The sequence below is a fragment of the Phyllosticta capitalensis genome (assembly GCF_038381095.1).
Source record: "Phyllosticta capitalensis strain CBS 128856 chromosome Unknown BKA78scaffold_9, whole genome shotgun sequence".
Classification (NCBI taxonomy): domain Eukaryota; kingdom Fungi; phylum Ascomycota; class Dothideomycetes; order Botryosphaeriales; family Phyllostictaceae; genus Phyllosticta; species Phyllosticta capitalensis.
In genome coordinates this window covers 1,210,272-1,227,881 of record NW_027117447.1, presented here as the reverse complement: position 1 = coordinate 1,227,881, position 17,610 = coordinate 1,210,272, and the positions used below count along the sequence as shown (strand labels likewise).

General features: G+C 56.2%; 6 protein-coding genes across 6 annotated transcripts; 3 read left to right on the top strand and 3 right to left on the bottom strand.

Annotated features, from left to right (window-relative positions):
• Positions 1 to 2,920: 2,920 nt before the first annotated feature.
• On the bottom strand, positions 2,921 to 4,308 carry BKA78DRAFT_298374 (uncharacterized protein; the record flags this gene model as incomplete). The annotated part of the gene is made up of 2 exons (XM_066886903.1): positions 2,921 to 3,297; positions 3,507 to 4,308. 2 exons carry the CDS (start codon positions 4,306 to 4,308, stop codon positions 2,921 to 2,923), a joined length of 1,179 nt encoding a protein of 392 aa, XP_066741303.1.
• A 304-nt stretch (positions 4,309 to 4,612) lies between these two features.
• Positions 4,613 to 5,692, bottom strand: BKA78DRAFT_255990 (uncharacterized protein; the record flags this gene model as incomplete). Its single annotated transcript, XM_066885045.1, has 2 exons — positions 4,613 to 5,481; positions 5,533 to 5,692. 2 exons carry the CDS (start codon positions 5,690 to 5,692, stop codon positions 4,613 to 4,615), a joined length of 1,029 nt encoding a protein of 342 aa, XP_066741302.1.
• Positions 5,693 to 7,556: 1,864 nt separating this feature from the next.
• BKA78DRAFT_255323 (Nup85 nucleoporin-domain-containing protein) lies at positions 7,557 to 10,194 on the top strand (the record flags this gene model as incomplete). The annotated part of the gene is made up of 2 exons (XM_066884988.1): positions 7,557 to 9,251; positions 9,298 to 10,194. 2 exons carry the CDS (start codon positions 7,557 to 7,559, stop codon positions 10,192 to 10,194), a joined length of 2,592 nt encoding a protein of 863 aa, XP_066741301.1.
• Positions 10,195 to 10,434: 240 nt separating this feature from the next.
• On the top strand, positions 10,435 to 12,036 carry BKA78DRAFT_188543 (uncharacterized protein). The gene has a single exon (XM_066883535.1). It carries the CDS (start codon positions 10,675 to 10,677, stop codon positions 11,836 to 11,838), a length of 1,164 nt encoding a protein of 387 aa, XP_066741300.1. The 5' UTR covers positions 10,435 to 10,674; the 3' UTR covers positions 11,839 to 12,036.
• Positions 12,037 to 12,361: 325 nt separating this feature from the next.
• Positions 12,362 to 13,021, bottom strand: BKA78DRAFT_255260 (uncharacterized protein; the record flags this gene model as incomplete). The annotated part of the gene is made up of 1 exon (XM_066884980.1): positions 12,362 to 13,021. One exon carries the CDS (start codon positions 13,019 to 13,021, stop codon positions 12,362 to 12,364), a length of 660 nt encoding a protein of 219 aa, XP_066741299.1.
• Positions 13,022 to 14,086: 1,065 nt separating this feature from the next.
• Positions 14,087 to 15,864, top strand: BKA78DRAFT_255564 (uncharacterized protein; the record flags this gene model as incomplete). Its single annotated transcript, XM_066885005.1, has 3 exons — positions 14,087 to 14,312; positions 14,377 to 14,566; positions 14,625 to 15,864. 3 exons carry the CDS (start codon positions 14,087 to 14,089, stop codon positions 15,862 to 15,864), a joined length of 1,656 nt encoding a protein of 551 aa, XP_066741298.1.
• Positions 15,865 to 17,610: the final 1,746 nt, after the last annotated feature.

Genomic DNA, 17,610 nt, shown 5'->3' with positions numbered 1-17,610 from the left:
TGATTTCTGACAACCAAACACATCTTAAGTTTATGCAGCACGACACCAACCAACGATGATGACCGTCTCCATGAAAACAACAATGAAGGCCCCTAAGAAAGATATCTGGTTCAAAAAGTCGAAAGCAAGGAGGAACACAAAGGACAAACAGTAGTTGGCCCCAAGTGAAGTGTTAAACTTGAGCTTGTGTGGAGTCGATAACCGCGCGCTGCCCTTGAGGAAAAAGACTTTGGTGAGTTGACAGCAAGTCAAGCTTATAACGACTTCAAGCCCGGCAAAAGCTAGATCATGCGCACTCTGGTCAGGCACGCGCTCGTTTGCCAGCCAATTAGCCAGTGCATGCACGACGTGGACGACAGGTCAATGGGGGCTTCAGGGGTATTTAAACAGCACACTGCTTTTGATTCTCTTCCAACTTTGTACCTCCAGGCAGAACTTGATGGAGAGGCAATCAAAGGTTCCTGATGGTCACGCCATCAATCATGTTCACTCTTTCTGTCTTTTTTGCGCTCACCTACTTGAAGAGTCTTACTGTAAGGTCCGTTGGTGGAATCAAAGATAGCAACATGGAGGAGTAGAGTAGTCTTCGATGGTGTTGATTCCCCACAAAAGAAACCCACGATGCGGCTCATCGACATCCTATGACAGCCAAAATGTTGAAATGAGTAGAAGTCCGCAAAAAATGTCAATCCAACAACCTATCGACACAAATTGAACTTTATATTTCGCGTTTGCGAGATCCCTTCCAAGAAGTCAGCGGTAGCCTCGAGTGGCCGGGTTGGAAACTTACATCCACAATCTCTGAAGTAACTATCAGACATTAGTATCATTTCCATATAGACCTGGGTTCATCTCCCGGTCGCGTCTTCGATTTTGCCTTTTTTGTTTTTTTCACTCACTGGCCTCTCGTCTCTTTTAGATAACACCAGAAATTCAGAGCTGCAGAAAGCTAGCCGTAGCTGCAATAATGCAGCACCCTCATGGACGTCAAGCCCGCAACTGCAGTTCGACTCTCGAAAAGCAGGCTGGGTAAACAACAGAGCACACAGTGGCTTTTGTAGCCCTTGATTTTGCCAGGAACTCAGTCGGATCTCATGACATAGTCATGCGGCTGCTCACGTCCAGTCAGAGGCACGAGCGGCTAGACTAGCGGGCTGCTACAGTACAAAAGCTACCACTCTCCTGGCTCCGACGACTGTCTTCCTCTTCATCCAAGATGTTGCGCCAGGACAGGCTTCCCAATTGCTGAGGGTGAAAAATCCAATTACTCTCTCGCTTTCAGGGAGCACTCATTGACCAGAATTGTGTGTTCTGTCGTCGATCCCCCTCCAAACCCACAGAGGAGAGAAGCAAACGAGAAATGGCAGAGACGGAATAGTCCCGTATTGAAGAAGATCATCAGCACATCAAAATGGCCAAAACTTTGTGAGTGAAAGCTGGAGATTTCGCAGCGCGGGAAAGGAGTTGCTGGAACGAGCGGGACATGGAAATGGAAAGTGTTGACCTCAAAGAAGGAAACAAGAAATGTCAACGATGATCAAAGATTTGTGAACCGAGAAAAAGTCCAGTTCCTCATCGGTCATTGTCTCAAGCTCTCGAAGTGGAGTCACATCGTCGGCGTCGTCGATCCAGAGCGAAGGATAGTGAGGTTTTTATACCACTACCGAGGCCCTTGTGACCAATAAACTGATTCAAAGCTGATGTTGTCGCATTTGCGGTCAAGGCTGGTGAAAGGCACATGATCACTCCTCGGTTGTTGAAGAAGAAGTGATTGAGAAAAAGCTTTCAAGGTAACTGTTTGGAAATGCGGAACAATCCGCGGAGATCTCGATACGAAAATCTCATGGGGAGGACACGCATCGTTGAATGACAATGCTGAATTTCGCCCGTTTTGTGAAGCAGATGAGGCAAGTTGGCTGCTGGGCAGGGGTTCTTGTTGGCGGAAAACCGGCACAGACAGTGAAAAAATGACCGGTGTGCTGTACCACAGTCTATGACTCCACTCGCAGTTCAACTGGAAGCCTCCTCGAACTCTGACAGACCAAAGCACGGCAGAGGGAAGAGAGTGATTTATATACCACAGCCTCCTGCCCTCTTTCCCTGGGCGCCTTCGCTCGACCAATAGAGACTGAGCATGTGGTGCGTCTGCCTGGCGCACTGATACTAGCTCTGTCATTCAGGGGTCACAGGCAGGTGACGCTCTCACAGGCAATAATCTCCTATCCAGCCATGTGACGCGCTCGAGGAGTCTTCGTGCTCGGCCGCTGCCTTGAATGTAAAGTATAAATACAGCGCGGCCTCTGCGTTGTTCTGGAGCGACAAGCTGATGGACGAAGAGCGTCGGGGAGAAAATGAAGGCAAGTACCGCTGACTTGGTGCTTTCCGCTCGTCTGTCCTGTAAACTTGTGCTCCTGTTGTCGAGGAGAGCTGGCTCAATTGCAGTGGCACCAGGTAGTCGCGGTCATTATAAACTTGACAAAATCAGGTTTGGACAGTGACGGGTCGCAGCATCATACGGTGATGGTTCCTCACTCAACGCAAGCTCCTTGTCACTTCTTAGATCGCGGAGTAGAGCCCAATGGAATAGCCCTTCGAGATTCAGATCCTGTCAGCCAGAGATGTCACCACCAAGCCAAGGGGTCGTTCTGAACACTTACGATACACTCGACCCTCCGCATAAGACTAAACTCTACCAATGACCTGATAAATACACCTGATTCCATCCAAAGCGACCCTCCAATCGGCCGCTCCGACGCCAAACAGAGACCCCAAAAGCCTGCAAACACCAAACAGCAGACAAAACGAAGCGCTTTCCAAAGAAGCCATGGATGCCGCGCCACGCCACGCCGTGCCATGCATTCCACCACTTTCGGTTTTCGCCCGCAATTCAATTAGTGACGCTTTCATCTCTCAAACTCATTCAAACTTTTAACTCGTCTTTGCCCTCGTCTCGGTCCTCCTCTTTCTCTGCCTGTTTACTACCGTCCGCGCTTTCTCCTCCCCGCCACTTCTCCGTCGCAGCACGCCATGCCGCCTCGCTCGAGTCTTGCTGAACAGTGAGCTGTTCGCGACTTTTGCAATTCTGCTGCCCATTCATTGTAGCCGGCGTGTACACGACGTCGACGGCCTCGCGAACTTCGTCCAGCCGGTCTAGATTGGAGAAGAGTGTTGACGGCAGACACGCCGGCGTCGTCGAGATGTGGCATGGCGTGCGATTTGTGCGCTTGTGCGCCAGGTCGTGGAGAGTCGAAGCAAAAGTTCCGAAATAGGAGTCTCGCGAGTCGGAAGGGGATGGGGCTAGAAGGGGTCAGCGGAGAGCAGTAAGCATTTGCACGCGAAAAAGAGATGTAAACGGAGCACTGGATACGAATGCGGAAGATGACAGAGCCAAAAGAGTTGGGATAGGTGGACAGACAGATATGTCCGCCAGTCTCCCCCAACCCCTGGCAAGCCTCGGGAACTCCAAGTGACAGACCCTGAACCACCAAAAGGAGAAAGCAACTCACCCAAATCGAACCCATCGACAACGACGCCCTCGCCCAGTGGCCGCATGCTATCCGCGCCAGTCGGGCCGTGCGTGTCGCCCTGGCCAAACAACTTCCACAGGTTGACGGCAGCACGCCTGGCGTCCGGCGCGTCCCTGAACCACAACGCCGACGCCAACTGTTCTTCCTCCTCCGTGGGGAGAGCCGTGATGGTCGAGGTGGTGGTGGTGCCATCAATCGGCCCTTCCACCTCGCCGTGCTTGCCTCCGCCTGCGCCTCCTCCGCTGCCAATCCTCAGGACGACCTTCCTCCCCAGCTCTTGGCATCGCCGTACCTCGTCGCCGAGCTCTGGACATTTCGCAAGGCCGGGCGCCCAGGGATCGCGTGGATGCCGCGCGCGCGTGCAGCCGGCGGCGCTGAAGTCGGCGATGGGGAAGCCGTTGGAGGGGTTGAAGGAGGTAATGGAGCCGAGGATGATGGTGGAGAGGGAGGAGTCGGAGTCGCGGCAGAGGGCGGACAGGCTGCTGTGGCTTTCGTTTATGTCGTGTTCCGGTGATGACGGGCTGGGTGCGTCGGCGGGATATATCACGGCGGCGGCGCCTTGGTGTGGCGGCCTGTCGTTGAACAGCCGTTGCGGCCCGGAGCCTTGTTGGGGCTTTGCGAAGGAGGAAGAGTCGAGATTTTGGCTCGAGAGGGGTGGTTCGACTGGTTGCGATGGTGGTGGTCCTCCATGGCCTGGGTGTATTTCTTGCGGAAAGTGAAATGTCGAGAGTGCGGTGTTGACAAAGATCCCAAAGGAGCAAATGGATATTGGTGAGAGCATGGCGAAGAGTTCGTCACGACGAGAGAGCAAATCGCGAAAGGGGAGAGAACATTTGTTCTTATTCTACAAAGCCATTGTATGAACACGTCGGGGCCGTTGCGACTTTTGAAGGGTGTCACCTTGGTGATTTCCGCAAGCAACCGTGGTAGAGTTCCGGGGACAGCCTTGCCCTTGTCCTTGGCATAGCGGCGGACTCTGTGGTAGCTGCCAAAACCGTCCAATCAAAACGACACACCTACCCTATTGAAAAGCATAAAGTGGACAGCGCTGCCGCGAACAAAACCTTAATTCCTTTTGAGCTGATTCAGGGACCAAGATCCAGCTGCCATAGGTCGCCAAGCCGTTCATTGTTCTCCCCTAGACCACCGTGGACGAAAATGGTCGAGGGTCGCTCTACGTCCTGTGTCGTCGCAGAGAACCAGCCCCGTGCTTGCGGGTTGCACGACCCCGAGGCATTCTTCTCTGCCCCGAAAGTCTGCACCTTGGACCATTTTGACGAATCCAGGTCAAACAGCCACGCGTCGTCGAGCATCTTCCCAGCACCCATGTGACCCAGGGAGCTGGGATCTCTTTCGCCGAAAAGGGTAATCAACGATGGCTTTTGCGAGACGTGGACGGCCAGCAGGGCGGCGACGCTTCGCGGCTCTGGGCCATTCTTGCCATCTGGAGGGAATTCGATCGAAGACCAGGAGTTCTCGCGTGGATCGTATACATCGACGCAGCCGCCTTGCTCGGTCGTGCCATCAAAGCCGTTCATTCTGTACAATTTCCCATTCGTGAAGGCGATGGAAGTTCCACCGCGCGGTGGATCAGGCGCGTCGGCCAGCTTCTTCCACGATCGTGTGGACAGCGTGAAGGACCACAAGTCTGACAGTCGCCCTTTCTCCGGGCAACCTGCGTGGAGGAAGATGCTGCCATGTCCATCGGAACCAAGGGCGTGGTAGCTGCGCGCCGGGGGAAAGGGCGCTTCAGAGTCGGCCGGCGTGACTAGTGACCACTTGGACGATGTAGTGTCGAAGGACCACAAGGCGCCATTCTCTTCAATCGGGGCCATTGCTTCGCCGCCGCGACCCGAGAAGAGATATAATTTTTCTTTCAAAGAAATGGCTGCGGTGCCAACGCGGGCGGATGGCGAGATGCCATCCGGCTTGAAGCTGGAGATGGCAGCTTTGCCTAAAAATGGAATTAAGGTGTGTAGATTGATTTTTACTGGTGCGTACTTACCAACAGGAATAAGATGGACATGATTGTCAACAGGCTGTCTAGGCTGAATCTCTCCTCCAAAGACGGCAAGCTTGTCACCCAAGGCAGCTATGGCTTGCGAAGAGCGGCGGAGAGCATCGACCTCGAGTAGACGAGTCCAAGTTCCAGACACAAAAGGCATTTTGAAGGCTTGGTGGTTGAATTAAGCTGTTGATTCAGACGCAGATGGTTCGGTAGCGGGGAAGGCAGGGCGAGCTTATCAGATGTCACCAGGACACCTTGATGGACGCAAAGCTATTGATCTGATTAGTTGGAATGGAGGATGCTGCTGGCAGGCGTTGAGTTGGTGACGGGTGGCCCGCCCCCGCCATAGCATGATCCGGATAGCTGGCATCCGGCGAAAACGCGCTCAAAGCTGCTCCAGTCGTGACGCGTTTTGAAAATCTTCAGCCTATTGGGAGCGTGTTCCAGGATCGTCTACATGAATTAATGCTCAACAAGAGCCGTGAATGGCTGGAGGCGACCTTGGCGCTTGGTATGCCGTCGGCAGCGCGCGCGCATTGGAGTGAAGCGGCATCGTCTCGAATCATCTCGCGTCGGCCTCGGACTTGTCGATGGGAAAACTGTTGGGAGGACAGAGATCAGGAACGATATTGATGGGCGATGCGGTGTTGTGCAGTGCTTTGTTTGAGACAGCCCAGGGAAGCGTGTGTTCGGTTAGGCAGGTGAAGCAAGGAATCCATCATTTGCTGGCAGCCAAGCGCTCAGTACATTACACGCCGGTGGGAGAGCTGTGGTGATGCAGCTGCAGCAGTGGACGCCGCAAAAGAGGCCGCAGAGAGCGAGTCAGTGACGATGTTAGAGTAGCTGGAAGAAGTCTGGTACTGTCAGGAAAAGGCAGCGCGTGCACGTGAGATCGGCGGCAGTTCCTGGAGAGCCTCAATTGACCGTTTCGCAACGCCAACGACAGCATCCAAAGACAGTCGCCTAGAGACAGCCACGTCTGCCCAATGGAGTCGTCCCATTTTAACGTCCACAACCTGAATGACGACCCGCCTGATTTTCACAATGACCAACAACCACACCACCACCATCACCACCACAAGGCGGCCGGATCCACCGACTCGACCTCGACCGTGTCGTACTGCCATGACGAGGACTGCGACGCGCCTGACAACGACCCCAAGCGCCGCTGCAATTGTCTAAATCACCGCCATCGTCGCCGTCCCTCACCTACTCGCATCAAATACCAACCACCCTCGGCCCTGTCGCGAATGTACGGCCATCGCGACAACAATCGCGAAAACAGCCTTCGCGCTGAAGTTGTGCCATCCACACCCTTCATACCCTACTCGTACTCGACGCGTCGATCAAGCATGGCCTCTACTACTCCAGCTGGCAGGCCTCCCGGCACAAACAGAACCTCGCGCTCCACCACTCCGACCGGTCCGCCGCCCACCTCGAGATCTCTCTTCGGCACCTCCCACAACCGTCGCACCCCGGCGCGCAACACGCCTTCCCCACAATATCCTTTCGGCAGGCCAAGTCCCAGCCCATCTCAAAAGAACCGCACCCTCTCCTCGCACCCCACCGGTCGAGGCAGAGGCAGAAGCCAAATTCCTACGCGTTCCCAGTCAGCGCGCAGCTTTTACTCTGCACCCACCAGTAGCCCGCCGCGCCACCCTTATGACGACGATCAGACCGACGACGGCCATTACAACTACGGTCCTTTTGACGACGAGCCAGTGCGCAGAGCCGACGACATGGACCCACCGGTAAATAGAGAATATGGCCTTGGCTACAACAAAATGGACGAGGGCGATCCACCTAGGAGCCACTACTTCGACCAAGGGTTCAGTGCCCCCGGTGTGAGGGAGGAATATGAGGATGCCGTCATGGAAGAGGATGAAGACGCGGCCATGGAAGAAGATCCGTTCGCCGGCAAGGCTCCATCTCGCAAGTCGAGCCGGCCCGCTTCACCAACAAAATTCAACACCAACGGATCTGTGCGAGCTTCACCAACGACCCGATCCAGGGCATCCACAATGCATGAACTCGAGCGCCCACCTGCCTTTACCCAACTTGGAGCTCCAAGCAAAACATATGACATTGGCCGCATTGCAAAGGGCTTAGCTACAAGCGCTCGGACCATCTCGTCCTTGCAGGAACCTGACGACTTGATTCTGGAGACGGAACGCATTCTAAACAGGCTCGGCGAGTCGGACGCCTCCGAGCAAGCCCTCTCCATAGCTTGCAGAGACCTCTGCAACATTTGGAACCACCCTCACAACCCCCTCCCTGACGTCATTGGACCCGAGGACGACGAGTCGCCCCTTGTCAAGGCAGACTTTGTGACGAGTCTTTTGCTGCCAATCCACCACCCTCCCCCCTTCGATTCCGACAAGAACAACTTTTCATTGTCCCGCCGTGGCCAGGTTTCTGCGTTCAGCGCCTCCTTTTCGAAACCCAAGGTTCACAGCCAAACACCAATTCCCAAAGTTCTCTTGGATTGGCTCCAGAACCGTCATGATCCCAGCGGTGCCGAGTTCGAGAGGCTCATAGAGCTCGGTGGTAATTACTCTGCCGACGGCGCGTTTTGGGATGTCATCTTTTCGTCCGTGATGCGTGGCAACTTTGGTGATGCCATCACCATCCTCCGAAAGGCCAACTTTAGCGTCGCCGAAAGCGCCGTTGAAGACGGTTTCAACAGTCCAGGATACCGGGGTTCCGAGCTGCTTATTGTCCAAGACGCAGTGCACCAAGCCATTGAAGTTTTGGAGGCATGCCCGGCTTACCACAGTGAAGACTGGGACATCAAGGGCAAAGAGTGGTCTATGTACCGCATGGCGGTAGACAGCGCGATCAATGACCTCAGGCAATTCGCAGAGGGAGAAGGTGCAATCCACACTCCGGTGGACGATGGCAGGTTTAGCTTTAGCACAGCAAGCCGCCGAGCAGAGAGCCGGGTCCCCTATACCATCTACGAAAACCTCCAGCTCCTTTACAATCTCCTCTTGGGCAATCCCGATGAGATTCTTGGCGCTGCGTTTGACTGGCTGGAAGCCGTTGTCTGTCTCACTGCTTGGTGGGATGGCGAGGAAGAGGAAGAAGTGCTCCAAGCAAGTCTGCTGGGTGCCAGCCGGCGATCTACGAGGCGGCCCCAGCAGACCAGGACCGTCGACATTACTCCGGCCAAGGCATATCAAAAGAGGATGGAGCTTTCGTTGGCAAGAGTCATGGCTGAAGATGATCCCGGTCTGACAATAAACAGCAACAACCCCGTCGAGATCGCTTTGGCGTGTGTAATGGAAGAGAACATGGAGGGTCTTTTGAGCCTCACCCGCGGCTGGTCGCTCACCTTGACTGCAGCCATTGTCGAGGTCGCAAGTGCTGGTGGATGGCTCGGAGACACTCCCGCGTCGAGGAACCTCTTGAGGAATTTTAACCAAAGTGACTTGATGGTTCTCAGCTTCGGCGTGGGTGAGACCCAGGGACCGAAGAAAGACGAGATTCTCCAGCAGTATGCGGACTTGCTATTCAACAAGACTGGTGTGGACAACTCCGAGGGCTGGGAATTGGCCATTCAGGTCTTGGGTCGGTTGGATCATGCCGAATCTGCAAAGGACAAGATTAGCGAGCTGCTGAACCGACTTCCGTTGAGCTCATCCGAGAGAGTGGACAAGATATTGAGTGTCTGCACAAATCTCGGACTGATTGATCATGCGAACATGATTGCAGAGGTCAGTATTTCATTTGTACTGCGAGTATATCGCTAACTCTGAGTAGAGATACGCCACTTCTCTGGCGGAAAATTCGTACAACTATGGCGCGGCCCTCTTTTACTACGCTCGCGCCCACAACTCCAAGAAGATCCGAGACGTCCTCGACCTCCTCATTTCGCTCTGTCTCATACACTCAAGCGCCTACCCCCGCCAGGCCGACTTGGACGAGCGTCTCAAAGCGCTGATCACGAACCCCAAACAAACTCTCTCACAACTTTCCCGGTCCGACCTCGAGGCTGCTCAGCTACTTTCGAAACACCTCAGCGGCTACGCCACCCTCCGCCGCTTCTACGACTTGCGCGACGAAGAAGGCTCTTCGCTCCGCCCGCTGCAGCGTAAGCGCCTCGCAGCCGAAGCCCTCATTGCTGTCATCGCCAGTGCCGCCGACTCGATCCGCGGCGGCCTGTATGACCCCGACGTCGACCCTGCGGTCCAAATGGACGGCCTCCTGACTCTCTTTGGCGAAGCACTCCCCTTTGTCAACCAACGACCGACGAGGCTTCTTTCCCTCGATGACTTGACGACACTCCTCGGCGCCGTCGAAGACCTGCAGACCGCACCATCGCTGGTCTATGCACAGTGCGAGGAGCACCTACAGGCTGCCCTCGCCCAAGGCCAGAACCAGGGAGGAGCTGCGGCGCTCAACACGAGCCCGCCACGAGCGCTCAAGAAGAGCATCAGCAATCTTACCGGCAGCTCGTACAGCCTCCTCGGCGGCAGTGGCTCCCTGCTCCCGAGCACCGAGGGCAGCGGTGTGCTGGTCGCCGGCGCGGATGGCAAGAAGGGCTGGGATTGGCGCAAGGGTGTCAGGAAGGGCGTTGTGGGCTCAGATTTGTGTGGTTTCTTGCGCAAGGCCATCGCGGAGGAAGTGGGACGGGCGTGGGTCGATGGTATGGAGTAAGGCGAAAGACCTTGCGCGTGAGCTTGAATGCTCCAGGAACTTACGTACGTAGGTGGACTTGGCCAAAAATCAAGTTGGATGTAGCATAGATGTTCGACTAGTCGACAAAAGTCCGTTTTCCTTTCTGCAAGAGCTCGACCAGGAGGTTGGTTGGCTTAGTCATGCACGTACCCCATATATATTTCCTCTCAAGTCTCAACCCTCCAATTCAATCAACCGAACGATTGGATCACACTCTTCAAAAACACCACTATCTATCAAATCAATCCCCGGCTAACTCTTTCCACCGATCGAAGACACTCCGCCTTAGCAGCCACTTGTGTTCTACAAGACCTTGAGCTTCGGACCAAGACGCTTCAGCATTCTGAGCCACACAACCAAGAGAAACATCAAACAGTAGACTCGACCGACAAGGTGCGCATCAAAAGTCGTCGAAAATTTAAGCGCCCGGCTCGGCACGCCGACGAGAGATCCACCCGAATGCTCCAATCAAGAAACCAGGAAATGGACCTCGACCCACGTTACACAAGGGACGCGCACATCATCGAAATCATCTGGAACGCGACTCGGGACCATGGCCAGCCCACCGAGCTCTCCTGGGATCTCCAACTCGAGTACGGATGTAATCGGTACACCACTTATGCCCGCGCTGGAGAGGCTGTCAACAAATGCTGCGGTAACTGCAGCCCCTGTGACTCCAAAGACCGCGCCTGGGAGTGGATTGAGAAGGCCGTGAATGGCGGCGGCATATGGAAGAGCGAGCCCATTTGGAGAGCCTTTATTCAACGCTTCCACACCAGGGAGGAGTATCCGCCGTGCTGCGATCGCGACTTCTGCTCGTTTGAGACCCCGAGCGCTCCCAGTGCCGAGATGATAGAGAAAGAGCGCGAAGCCGAGAAGAGGTGGAAGGCTGCCGATGAGAAGAGGAAGGCTTACAATGAGAGGATCAAATCGAAATTTAAGGACCCGCGCTACTTTAGGGACGCGCACGTCATCGACATCATCTTCGACAAGACTCGGGCGCATGGCCTGCCCATCGAGCTGCCCTTCGAGCTCAACATCGACCGCCCTCATCGCAGGGATTCCCGAATGGCCGTCGTTGCTTGTTGCTATGGTTTCGGTCGTCATGAATCCAAGACTAACTGTGACCTTAAAGAGCGCGCTTGGGAGCGCATCTTCGCTGCCGTGGATAGGGGAGGCATCTGGACGAGCGAGGGCTTTTGGAGGGCGTTTCTCCGCCGCTTTCTCAACAAAGAGTACCCGCCGTGGTGCGATCGCATCGCCGCAATCTGGGAGGCTGAGCTGAATTTTGCGCAAGAGGTTACTGCTGAAGGCGACCAGAATTACAACCCCAAACTCGACGAGTTCAGGCGCGTCGTCGAGTCTGTGACCCAGGAGCCCGAGCGTCGCAATGATACCGTCGTCCAGGAGCGCAAGAACATGGAGTCGACCACACAGGGACGACACAAGCGCAAGAAGGCTGCTGCTGCCTACCAAAGGCCTCGACAACGATCCCTATACCGCGGTCCCATAAAGTCACTAGGCCGTCGGGAACGAGACGACCTTCCGCAACGGGACCATCCTCCATTATCAACCCAAGAATCTGCTGAAGAGGTGGCGAGACGCCGCGCCGAAGAGTACTGACTGGTCCATCCCCGACTCGGAAGCCTAGTTGCGAGGCCACTCATTTCCATAGCCTTGGGCACACGGGCGTGCGTTCAACAAATCAAGTCGAGTTAGGTGCATATCGGGAGTATTCAACCACTCCTGTGCCGCCAACTGACATATTCTGGTCAGAACGTAAAAGCATTGTAAAGAGAGAAGGCGGTTTTTTTTTTTTTCTTTCTGTTTTGTACCCTTAATCTATATGCCCCTTTGTAAGCCAAACCGATCATCACACTCCGTCTCGATTGATCGCACACCGTGTTGCAGTTGGTATCCGCGTGCGCACAAACATCCGCAGCAGCACGTAGCAGCATCGACGAACAGGGGGAACTGAAGGAGACTCGAAAGAAAGAGACCCAGAAGATGGTACAGACAGCCATTGGAAAGAGGCAACGGCGCTCGCGGTGATTGTGATGGCTCCTCGGCATCCTCAATCATGATATTCTCAGCCGGGCACATGACAGCGCAGGGCTGGGGATCGGCTCAACCCCCCTGACCGACCTCACACGGCATTGCCGCAGCCGACACCCTTCTCGGCGTTGTTGATGGGCTGCTTCTTCAAAAAGCCCACCACCTTCTCGGCGCTTTGGTCGGCGGGGAAGACGGGGTAATCGAGCCAGACAATCTTGCCCTTTTCGACGAGCAGCGTGATGCGCCTGACGAGGCGCATCTCGCGCCACTCAAACATGGGCAGTCTCAACTTCTCGCAAAACTCGAAGTTGGCGTCGCTCAGCAGGTCGAACTTGAGCTGCAGGCGGTCCTTGCAGCTGCGCTGGTAGTCCGAGTCCTGGGTCGAGAGGCCGAAGATGTGGGCGACGCCGGCGTCGGCCAGCGAGGAGCGCGTGCGGTTGAAGCTGCAGGCCTGCGGCGTGCAGCCGCGCGCTCCGGGGATGGCGTCCCAGTCGGCCGGGATGGGGTCTTTGGGCTTGCCCGTCCGCGGGTAGCAGAAGATGACGCTGAGCCCGCGCAGCGCCGACAGGTCGACCGCCGTCCCCGACGTCGACCGCAGCAGCACCCCTTCCGGGAGCGCCGCCCCCCAGAGGTGGTCGCAGGCGTGGTCGTCCTTGGGTTCGGGCAGGTTTCCCGGCAGCACGTCTTCGTGGGTGTCGGGGAGGACGTCGCCGCCTTCGCCTGCGACGGCTTCAGTCGAGGGCTCGTCCATTGCCGCTTGAGGCGGAGGGTTTGTTGGTTCCCTCGGGTGCGAGCGAGGAGGGTGGTAGGGAGATGAGGGAAAGGACGTACTGTTTTTGGGGAGTGGCGTTGTTGGCTCTGACGACATGCTGGTGTTTGGTTTTGGGGCGTTGTGGAGCAGCAACGGTAGATGGCGCTCTGCGGGTGCTTGTCCCCCAAACGGCGATGACTCCGTGGGCTTTAAGTCCCCTTACAAGTGGCTTCAATTTGCCAGAGACCTCTGGCAGAGACAATTCTGTTCCTTGGCCGTGACCATCACTGGTCTGTGTCATGTTGAGCAGCCTGGAACGAGAGAAAAACGACCAGAAACACTGCTATGGGATGAATGTTGAATATGTTGGAACGAGATGTAGTTTAGCGGAGCATCTTCCGGCAGAGACATGACCGTTTCTTGGCCGTGAGCGTCTTTGTGTTTCTGAAGGTCTTTGATTTGGGATATGGTTTTGAGACATGGCAAGGCGGAATCGGATTAGCAAATTCCCATTGATTGGGAAAGCAACGCTCAGAAGCAAATTCAAAAGAAAGGAGACCGAAAGAAAAGAGAATATTTGTCTAGCGCGGAGTCAGTGGTCACATAGGAGGTTGCTCGATAGTCTCCCACGTCGACGGGAAACGTCGTCGGGACATTTGTGTCGTCGTCGGGAGGTTCTGGATAGCTTTATCGATTGCAGGGATCAAGCTTAGCGCAAGACTGACGTCGCATGGCGCAAGCTAGCGGAATCAGGTCATCACAAAGGCGCTGATTGGCCGACGCCCAGCATGCCGCCCTGGGAGCACTCATCATCGACCTACCCGACAGCTGCAGACAGCCTCCCCGCTCTTCCCGGTCCGTAGTATTGGCTGTCTCTGCTCTGTCCTGATCTGACCTGACCTCTCTCTTGCCCAACCCTCTGTCGACGTGTTCATGTCCGCCGCGGCCCTACGCTTGTCCGCTCTCATCACTTCACTTTTGCGCCCGCACCTGAGACGCTCTGCTCTTCGCACACCTGCTTGCAAACCACCCGCATACGCCGCTTTCTCCTCGTCCGCTTTCAGAATGGCGGCTCTACAAGAATACAAGCTCAAGGGCCTTTCGTCGGTCGATCTCAAGAACGGCGAGAAGCAGGAGGCCGAGATAGAGGGCATTGAGAATGGCAAGGTGCTGCTCGTCAAGGTCAAGGACGAGCTGCACGCCACGAGCCCCAATTGCACGCACTACGGCGCGCCGTTGGTCAAGGGCGTCGTCACGGGCGAGGGGAGGTTGACGTGCCCCTGGCACGGAGGTAGGCGAGCAGACACCACGAGCTAGTTTCGGAAAGAACAGTGACCGGCTGACGCAAAGGACAGCCTGCTTCAGCGTCGCAACCGGAGATGTCGAAGACGCTCCGGCTCTGGACCCTCTGGCCAAGTTTGAGATTATCCAAAAGAGCGACGGCGTCTACATCAAGGGCGACGAGCAGACGATCAAGGCCAATCGGAGGACGCTGGGAATAAGCTGCAAGGCGACGAGCAGCGAGAAGGTGCTCGTGATTGGCGGGTATGTGTCCCGATGGCTCAAACATGGCCTTCGAATGCTAACGGAGGTCGAATGGCAGCGGTGCGGGCACCCTTGGAGCCATTGAGGGTCTGAGAGCCGGCGGATATGACGGCCACATTACCGTCATTTCCAGCGAGGGCTACAGGCCGCTCGACCGGACAAAGCTTTCCAAGGCGCTGCTCGCCGACGTGTCCAAGATTGCGTGGAGGCAGGAGAGCTTTTACAAGGATGCGTCCATCGACATTGTCCAAGACGAGGCCACGGGCGTCGACTTTGACGCAAGAAAGGTGTCAACAAAGTCGGGCAAGGCGTACGATTACACCAAGCTCGTGCTTGCGACTGGAGGAGCGCCGCGGTGGCTGCCCCTCGAGGGCCTCAAGGGCGACCTCAAGAACGTCTTTGTGCTCCGCGAGGTTTCGCACGCGCAGCAGATTCTCGACGCCGTCGGCGAAAATGGCAAGAAGATTGTCGTCATTGGCAGCTCCTTCGTCGGCATGGAGGTCGCCAACTGCCTGGCGCAAAAGAAGAATGACGTAACGGTCGTCGGCATGGAAAAGGCCCCCATGGAGAGGGTAATGGGCGCTCAAGTCGGCAACATCTTCCGCGGGCTGCTCGAGAAGAACGGCGTCAAGTTCCACATGGAAGCATCGGTAGCCAAGGGCGCGCCTAGCAGCGCCGATGCGTCCAAGATTGGTGCCGTACATCTGCAAGACGGCACCGTGCTGCCAGCCGACCTGGTCATCGAGGGCGTCGGCGTCGCGCCGGCGACGGGCTTCCTCCGCAATAACAAGGCGCTCTCGCTGCTCAAGGACGGCTCCATCCAGACGGACGAGTCGTTTGCCGTGCCCTCGCTGCCAGACGTCTACGCCATTGGCGACATCGCGACGTACCCGTATCACGGGCCGGGCGGCGAGGGCGCCTCGGTGCGCATCGAGCACTGGAACGTGGCGCAAAACGCCGGGCGCAGTGTCGCAGGCAGCATCCGCAGCAAGGGGTCGTCGAAGCCGAAGCCCTTCATCCCCATCTTCTGGTCGGCGCTGGGCATGCAGCTGCGGTACGCGGGCAACACGGTCAACGGGTACGACGACGTGGTGCTCGTGGGCGAGCCCGACAAGGCGTCGTTTGTGGCCTACTACACCAAGGGGCAGACGGTCGTCGCCATGGCGAGTATGGGTCGCGATCCGGTCATGGCGCAGTGCGCCGAGCTCATGCGCAGGGGCAAGATGCCGTCCAAGGGGGAGATTGAGAAGGGCGTCGATGTCCTGTCTATCAGCATCCCCGCCGAGGTCAAGATATAGGCCATCGGCGGGCTGTGCTCGCCCCCTTGTGAGGGACAGGGACCGTTGATAATGAGTGATGAGGTGATGAGGTGATGATGTGATGAATTGGAGACTGGTGGCCCGTAGGATTGAGGGGCAGGAGTGCTTACAGGCGTGGGCAATGCCTTTGAATCTTTCTTCTTCTTTGACTTTCTTCTCCTTCTTCATTCCTTATAGATGCCTCCGCCTAGTCGACAGCAGCAGTACTTGACTATAATCAAAATGATTCTGTTACCTTCTCGCGCTCGCCGGAATCTTGAACAGACGAGCCCATGAGGCTGCACGGGCGACGCAAGAAGTTTCTATCCAAGAAATTCTATCGCCAAGCTAAAAACACGTAGAAACGTGGAGTTCTCAAGCGCTTGATGCCTTCAACATAGAGAGAAATTTCCTCTTGATGGGTAGTCACAGGGAGAATTCAAGCGCTTGCGTCTGAAGGTGCGACGACGTGAAGCTGAGCCTAGGATGAATTTCTTTCCTCGCCTACCGTGGGGCGAAGGACGAAAGGAAAGTGGTGAGGACGAGTGGAGGAAAAGGGGGAGCTTCAGGTCCCAACATCAAGCGCTCCGTCGAGGACTCTCCGACTACACAGACTCACCGTGATCCCAACACATCTCCGGTTGCCCATCGGTCAAAAGGGATACAGCTGCTGCCTTTGGACCGACCACTTGAACCCACCACTCGCAGAGGGCATGCTTGCTCAGCTCCCCTGCTGCTCTTCGCACACAACAGATAGACAGTCTGTCTGTCTGCCCGGCTCAAACATATTTACAAACCGCACTTCCAACTTCTGTTGGCCTCGAGCATCATAGGGCAGCAATCGGTCTCCCGGCACGCGCTGCGGTATCCGACAGCGAGAAGATCAAAAGGCAGCAAGCGGGAAAGGAAAAGCAAAAGGAGGGAGACTGCTGAGAGGGCGGTGGCGGCTGGAGTAGCACACACCCAGCAGCCAGCCAGCAGCAGCGGCAGACGAGACAGCAGTCACGACGACGCGGTAGCCAGCAGCGAGCCGTAGAGCTGGTAGGGGGGTGGAGGTGGAGGTGGTGGTGGCGCTGTTGCGCGTGGCGCGGCGGACAGCAGCTTGACTTGACCGGTGAGGACATGTGTGGCTGGGCAGGCAAGTATCCGGGACGGAAAAGCTGAAAAAAGTTGTGTAGGGTTTTGCCCGGGTAGTGCAAAGCGCGCGAGTGTGGTGTGCGCGCGCGCGCAGTCCGATACTTTGGTTGCTTTTTTTCGCGTCTGGCTCGCCGCCAATGATACGCCAAAAGCTTGCTTCGTTCTCCCCGCGGACTTCGATAATCGAGATCCGCGGGTGGATGATCTGGTGGGCGAGACGTCCTGCTTTTCTCTGCCGCTGGCCGATGAGAAAGGCAATGGTGGAGTCACCAGAGACAAAAATTGAGTCGTACTTTTGGTCATCCTCCACGCGGGATCCACGACATCAACGCGCACCTCAGCACCCACCACGCCATCCCGTCCATCCATCCCTCGTGGGGTAGGTCGGTTCAACACACCCGCCAGCCTTGCGAGGAGCAGCGAGCGGGATCGGGAAAAGCGGAGCATTCGGAGGACCCTCGCTCAGGCTTGGCTGAGTTTTTTGGCTTGCCCAGAGCGCGGTAGTGACGCTTGGTATGGTGACGTGGTGTGTGGACTAGATGGGATAGGGTTAAGCAGCGCAAAGTAAAGGCACGTCGCCGGAGCAGCTTAGCTGGGTCCTCCGCTGCT